This window comes from Lycium barbarum, chromosome 3, assembly GCF_019175385.1.
Source record: "Lycium barbarum isolate Lr01 chromosome 3, ASM1917538v2, whole genome shotgun sequence".
NCBI classification, from domain to species: Eukaryota; Viridiplantae; Streptophyta; class Magnoliopsida; order Solanales; family Solanaceae; genus Lycium; species Lycium barbarum.
This window is the reverse complement of record NC_083339.1, coordinates 105544946-105552253: the sequence shown is the minus strand read 5'-3', so window position 1 is coordinate 105552253 and position 7308 is coordinate 105544946. Positions and strand designations below refer to the sequence as shown.

Genomic DNA, 7308 nt, shown 5'->3' with positions numbered 1-7308 from the left:
ATGTAACAGTGATGGTGCTTCTAAAAGCAATCCAGGCTCTAGTGCAGCTTCATTCTGTGTGCAGAAGCAAAGGCTAACACTAGAGGGGAGTTTATTCATGCTAACACTAGAAAAATTGCAGACACAACTTGCTTATGTGCAGAAGCAAAGGCAATGCATAATGGCATTGCTTATTGTGTACAGCAGTAGCTACTACCATTGATTTTGGAGACTGATTCTCTTAGCTTAATGAAGATTGTAGAAGGGGAATGGGATGTCCCGTGGAGCATTAGTATAGAGGTTTAGAAGATCACAGAATGGAGAAGAAAGAGAGTGATACAGATTGGCCATGTTCTGAGAGAAGGCAACCAACTGGCTGATTTTTTAACTAACTTTATTTTTGATTTTTCAGGTACACTCCACTTTGATTCATTTACTGGATTACCAACAACACCTAGGAGGCTTGTAAACATTGACAAGATGCATTTACCAAGTCTCAAATTCAAGACAGTAATTCCTAGACAACCAGATTAAAGCAAGACTATCTAAGAAAACCATATGCAACATATATGAAAGCTGCAGATCATTGTTTAAATGAAGAATTCAAGGAAGCGATTGGTCAACAGGTTTAAGTTTTCATCTGTTATTGAATCCGTCACTATGAAACTTCTATCCAATGTGTGGTATTAACTTTATGTTCAACCTATTGGAAGAATTTCCTTAGTGACAGAGGATAAGTACAAATGAACTACAACACGGAGAGGTTGACAACATGCATATTCTATTAAGTTTCTGCACAGTTTTGGCAATTATTTCAGGCCTGAAATTGTACAGTTTCAAGTTGGAAGGATCCTTCTGTTGGTACTTGATTCCATAGCACTTCGTGAGAGCTCTAAGGTGACTTGATGTGGACTCAAACCAAGACTTGAAAAGTTGATGCAAATTTTAGGCTAGATAGAGTTACTTAAACTGTTTTACACTTTGCTTTAGGCACTTTTGGCCTTGTGATTTACCTTGCTACTTTCTTTTCTTTTCTGTACAGACTTGGTTTTGATTTTATGAATTCATAGTTAGCCTTGTGCTAGCTGTTTTGCTTTAATAAAAAATATGGAGTTGGATACATCCATGACATTCAAAGACATCTCTGAAGCTAGGAAAGTAATCAACATGTATGCTCTTACAAATGGCTATAGAGTACTTAAAAGTGACATTATAAGGCTTAAATACATATGTGAAGATGATTGTCCTTTTGTCTGCCATATATCTAAGGATTCTTTAGGGAGTGGGTTTACTTTCAATACCTTAGTTTCTGAGCACACTTGTGAGCCTGCATTTGAGAATCATAGAGTTGATGCCAATACAATAGTTACATATTTTAAGAGAGGGTTACAAGGTAATTTAAAAATTAAGATAAAAGATATGAGGACAAGCTTGAAAGCTGCATTTAATGTTAATGTTAGTGACTCAAAGTGTAAGAGGGCCAAGCGAATGATTCTGGAGAAGCTCGATGGTAGTTTTATTGATGAATATAACAAGCTTATGGCTTATGCTAATGAGCTGAAGTTGAGTAATCCTGGAAGTGATGTGATAATTAACTTATCAAAAGATGCTCTTGCTAAAGAAAAAGATGGTTTTTAAGGATGCATATTTGTTTTCATACAATGAAAGAGAGGGTTTAAGAATGGGCTGAGACCTTTTATAGGCTTAGATGGGACCTTTTTGAAAGAAAAGGCTAAAGGTCAGTTGTTGGTGGCAGTTGTTCAAGACTCTGCAAACCACCTTTATCCATTAGCTTGGGCTGTTGTGGATAAAGAAATAAAAGTGTATTGAAACTAGTTCTTAAGTCAGCTACAATTGTTATTGGATCTTGGAATGGTTGAAGGAGTCACTCTTATATCAGATATGCAGAAAGCATGCATACTTTACTAGATTTTTATTTTTTCATTTGTCTCACTTCTGTCACTATTTATGTGTACTTAACTATTTTCTTTTAGTTCTTGATCTGTATGGTTTGATTGATGCAATCCAGAAAGTTCTCCCTGAGGTCCACTTCAGATTCTGTGTTAAACACATAGAAGCAAATTGATGCAAGACATATGGGTTTGGGGAGTACAAGAGGTATTTTTGGTGGGCTGCATGGAGTTCATATGAAGAGGATTAACAAGATCAACTAAATAGTATGAAACTAGTGGATGATGATCGTAAGGCTGTTGTTGATGATCTTTCGAAATATCCACCAGAAAATGGAGTTGGGCAGTCTTTGATACTGTTTGCAAGAACCAATCAGTGGATAATAACCCAGCTGAGTCCTTTAATGGATGGATATTGGAAGTAGGGTTGGGCATAAATACCGAAAACTGAAAAACCGGACCGCACCGAACCGAATTAATTCGGTTTTTTCGGTGTTCGGGTTGTCGGGTTTTCAATTCGGGTTCAGTTTAAATTTTCAAAAATTTCGGAGTTCGGATCGGTGTTCGGGGTTTAGTGTTCGGTTTTTTGGGTTTTCGGTTTTAAACCGAAATTTTATGTATTAGCCTAAAAATATTAAATAGTTCAGGCCCATTCCCATTAAATTTAAGCCAAAAAGAAATAGAACCCAAGCCCTCTTTCAATCTTTATCTTGTATCTCTAATTAGTAATTACCCAAGCCCACTTTCACTCTTTTGTATCAATCATTAGACATCAACGTATACATAATTTTCACTTCTCACTGTCTCAGAGCTTCAAACTTCTGAGCTCAAAGTTTGCCCTTCACAGCAGCGGCGGCAACTTCTCTTCCAAGTTCGGCAGCTACTTCTTTTCCAAGTTCCGGTGGCGACAGAGTTAGTATTTCTCTCTCTCAGTTCTCCTAATCCTCAGTCCTCACTTCTGGCAGTGAATTCTCTCTCTCACACACTTCTCCTAATCGACTTCATCAGTTCTTTCACTAGTATATTTCTTAAAAATGTTCAGACTTAGTGTGTGTTGTTGTGTTTTGGTTTTTAAATAAAATAGTGTACTTATCCACTAGTATATTTCTTAGAAATGTTCAGACTTATTTATTAGAAAGCTGACTTTGGTCGTGCTTTTTATGTCTCTGCTTGTTGTCAATTAGGTCGTTATTATTTTGCTCTTTTAGTTGTGAATTTATGGTTATTTTTGGTATCTTTTGTTTTGCTTGTTATGTCGTCTATGGTGAATTTATGGTTTTTCACTGCTTTGCGTTATTATCTTGTTGATGTGAGTTTCTTGCTACTGTTTTGATTGCTGTAACATGATATGTGGTGGTTGTGAATTTGTTGTAATTAAATGGGTAGTTGTTTGAGATCTCTATGTATATGGAAAAAAGAAAAAGACTTTTATCATACCTGATAGCTGGTGGTTGTGCTGTTATTTTTCGTTGAGCTTTTGGTTTTTAACGTGCTGGCTTACAATGCCTTATATTTTCTCTTTAATTTTCGTAGATGGCGGATGAAACTAAATTAAGTGTTGTCGATTCAACTGGTAGCATACCTAATACACATGATACTGATAGCAATGATAACTCACTTGACACCCAGGTAGCAAAGAAAAGAAAAGAAATGCAATCTAGATCTGTTGTTTGGGGTCATTTTTTGAGAAGATTGTTGTACAGGGAATTGATAGAGCGAAGTGTAAGTATTGTAAAAAAGATCTTGCTGCTGCAACTGTAAATGGGACAACGGGATTGAGACAACATTTATTGAGGTGCAACGCATATAAATCCCTTATTAAACCTCCCACTCAGAAAAAATACATTTTCCATCTAAGGATAAGAATGAGATAGAGGAGCATTGGGAAATTGATCAACAATTAATTAGGAGGGCTTTAGCTGAGTTGATAATTATTGATGAACTACCATTTAGCTTTGTAGAAAAGGAAGGCTTCAAGAAGTTTATGAGTCAACCCCAACCTCTGTTTCAAATTCCTTCCCGTAGAACAATAACTAGGGATTGTTATGAACGTTACAATGAACTGAGACAAAATTTGAAGAAGTCTTTTATAGAAGCACATTCAAAATTGTGCCTTACCACAGACACATGGACATCATTGCAAAAAAATAATTATATGTGTTTGACTGCTCACTTTATTGATAAAGATTGGAAGTTGCATAAAAGAATACTGAATTTTTGCCATGTCACTAGTCATAAGGGTGAGCACATGGTTGAGACTATTAGTAATTGCCTGCTTCATTGGAACTTGGACAAGGTATTTACTATTACTGTTGATAATGCTTCTTCAAATGATGTTACAGTTAGAGAATTGTCTAAACAGTTTAATATGTAGGGAGCTAATATAATGGATGGTAAGCATCTTCACGTGAGATGTATGGCTCACATACTTAATCTAATTGTGCAAGAAGGTTTGAAGGAAATTGATGCTTCTGTTAAACGTGTTAGGCAAATGGTAAGGTATGTTAGAGGATCTTCGGCAAGAACAAGAAGCTTTAAGAAATGTTGTGAAGTTCAAAAGGTGGGATGTGCTAAAACATTAATTCTAGATGTGCCTACTAGGTGGAATTCCACCTACGCGATGTTGAACACGACACAAAATTTTGAGAAGGCATTTGATAGGTTTGATTTTTTTGATGTGATTTTTAAAACTTATCTTGCTACTCATGTTTGTGAAGATGGAAGTGTCGCAGGTACGCTTGAATGTGATGATTGGGTGAATGTAAGAATGTGATAAAGTTTCTTGAAAGATTTTACGAACTCACCGTAAAGGCTTCAGGTTCACATTATGTTACTTCTAATGTTAATTTTGAGGATATATGTGAGCTTGATGCATATTTGAAAGCGTGTGTAGCAAGTAAAGATCTTAGTTTGAGTAAAATGGATGAGCGGATGAGAGAAAAGTTCAGGAAGTATTGGGGTGATCCTGAAAAGATGAACAAAATGATTTTTATTTCTTCCGTATTGGATCCTCGCAATAAGTTTGTGTATATTAGCTTTGCACTTGAAGAGCTATTTGGGGAGGAAGTTGGAAAGAAAGTAAGCGAAGGAGTGTACGATTATATGAAATCTTTGTTTGAAGAGTATCTAAAAAATTATTCAAGAGCATCTCATCATCAATTGTCTCCTTCTGTATCTACTTCATCTCATGATACATCTGATGTAACTTCTAGTTCCGGGTCCTCTTCAAGTGTGAAATCAAATGCTTTGAGAACTAAGCTTCACTTGAAGAAACAAAAGGAAGATTCTGGAAGTGGGTATGCTAAATCTGAGTTCGAAAAATACATTGGTGAAGAACAAGAGCCAATAGATGAAAATGAAACCGCCATTGAGTTTAGTATCTTACGTTGGTGGAAAGTTAATGCTCCTAGATTTCCTGTTCTTTCAGAGTTGACTCGTGATGTGTTGGCTATTCCGATTTCTAGTGTGGCATCGGAATGTGCATTTAGTACCGGCGGTCGTGTACTTGATTCGTTTAGAAGTTCGTTGACTCCTAAATGTGTGCAATCTCTTATTTGTGTTCAAGATTGGCTTAGGAAAGAGACTAAATCTGTTAGTGTGGAAGAACGTTTGGATCATCTTAAGGAACTCGAACTTGGTAAGATTTTGTATTTTTTTTTATGTGTTTTAGTGAAAAATAATATACTTTTTTATGTTGTATGACATATTTGATTAAATTATCTTTAGACATGACAAATAGTGGAAGAGATCCTTCCATTGTTGATGTATGATTGCAATTTGCTTCTTTGTTACTAGTGGTAAGTTCAATACTTTATTTTGTAGTTTTGTTCTTTTATCTTGAAAGTTATATTCTAACTTTTGGTTTTATCTATTTTTTTGTTATTTTCAAGTTCAACCATGCCTTCTAGAGCTCGCTCACAAGTTTAGGAACATTTTGTGATGGTTCAAAACAATGAAGAAGGGTGTAAAGCTAGGTGCTTAACATGCGGTGCGATACTTAATTGTCATAGAGAAAATGGCACATCTAGCTTAATGAAGCATATTGAGAGATGTCTTGAAGATAGGCGGATTCACCTTCAAATTTAAGCTTATGTTTTGAATTTGGTGAATTTCGGACTTAATTATGATTGTTATGTGAGACGATGGATTTAACACTTAGTGTTACAACTTATGTTTTGTATTTGGAGCTAAAATTTAGGACATTTATGTTGTTTGGCCGTTTGGCTGTTTGGCTGCTGCTTATTTTATCGTTATGTTGTTTGTGTTGCTTGTTTTTGTCTTGTACGTTGTTTGTTGCTGGTTTTGAGCATTCAGATAACTATTGTTGCTATTGCTACCGAAACTATGCTGCTGCTGCTGAACTGTGCTGCTGCCATAGTTTCAGTTGTGCTGCTGCTGCTGAACTGTGCTGCTGCCACAGTTTCAGCTGTGCAGCTGCTGCCACAGTTTCAGTTGTGCTGCTGCTGCTGCTAAAACTGTGGTGCTGCTGTTGAAACTGTGGTGCTGAAAGCCTGAATTGAAAACACCGAATTGAAAAAACCGAAACCGAAACCGAACCGAACCAAACTTCAAGAAACCGAAACCAAAAGAACCGAACCGAACTAGTTTGGTTCGGTTCGGTGTCCACTTTCAAAACACCGAAACCGAAATAGCCGAACCGAAGTATGAGAAAACCGAACCGAAGAACCGAACGCCCACCCCTAATTGGAAGCTAGACACAAACCAATTATAAAGATGTTTGAGGATAGTAGAGGTAATGACATCTAAATTTTTGTTCTTCATTATTTCTTTTACTCTCTATGTATACTTAATTATTAATTATTATTTTTCATGAAGGTGATGAACATGTTGAATGAAAATGAAGTTCACAACCCAATTTTTTTCCAGCTGATCCAGTTCCCATCCAGTCTTATTCACAGACCAGATCTTCAAATGTTATAATGTAGTTCACAGTCCATTAGCAACACTGTATTTCCAGATTTTGAGTATCCAGACTTTGAGGCTGAGGATAACATTGCTACAAGGCCAAGGAGTTTCTCAGAGGCAAAGACCAGATTTTAATTGAGGCTGTTGCAAAGTATACCAGTTGCAACCAGGTAGATTAGTTTTGTTGGTGATGCAAGTGGTGTGAGTGTGCCATCAAATTTGAGTACCTCACCAAAGCTGAAATGTCAAGGAAAGACTCCCATAACTGGAAATCGGTTGAACAAACAAGGATGTAACGACCCTTCTGGTCGTTATGGGAATTTAGGACTCCATTGGGAATTCCGAGGCCGCGGGTGGATTCGTAGGGCGTCTTTTTGTATGTATACATATTTTGTGTTGTGTTTTTGAGGCCTTGGGTGAAATGTGGGGTGATAGGGGGAAAACTAGACAAAAAATCGAGCTTACTGCCCAAAATGCACCGCTGTGGCAGTGG

At 36.8% G+C, this 7308-nt stretch overlaps 1 protein-coding gene across 1 annotated transcript; it reads left to right on the top strand.

Moving 5' to 3' along the window:
• The first annotated feature begins 4275 nt into the window (after positions 1 to 4275).
• Positions 4276 to 6950, top strand: LOC132631079 (zinc finger BED domain-containing protein RICESLEEPER 2-like). The gene is made up of 4 exons (XM_060346681.1): positions 4276 to 4621; positions 4708 to 5526; positions 6204 to 6369; positions 6836 to 6950. Exons 1-4 carry the CDS (start codon positions 4276 to 4278, stop codon positions 6948 to 6950), a joined length of 1446 nt encoding a protein of 481 aa, XP_060202664.1.
• The last annotated feature ends 358 nt before the right edge of the window (positions 6951 to 7308 follow it).

Bases quoted from the DNA above. Each gene is read 5' to 3' on its own strand.
- LOC132631079 (XM_060346681.1), top strand. From the start codon at position 4,276: ATGGATGGTAAGCATCTTCACGTGAGATGTATGGCTCACATACTTAAT. The intron at 4,622-4,707 runs GTACGCTTGAAT...TAAAGGCTTCAG, and splicing joins TGAAGATGGAAGTGTCGCAG to GTTCACATTATGTTACTTCT. The intron at 5,527-6,203 runs GTAAGATTTTGT...TTGAGCATTCAG, and splicing joins TCTTAAGGAACTCGAACTTG to ATAACTATTGTTGCTATTGC.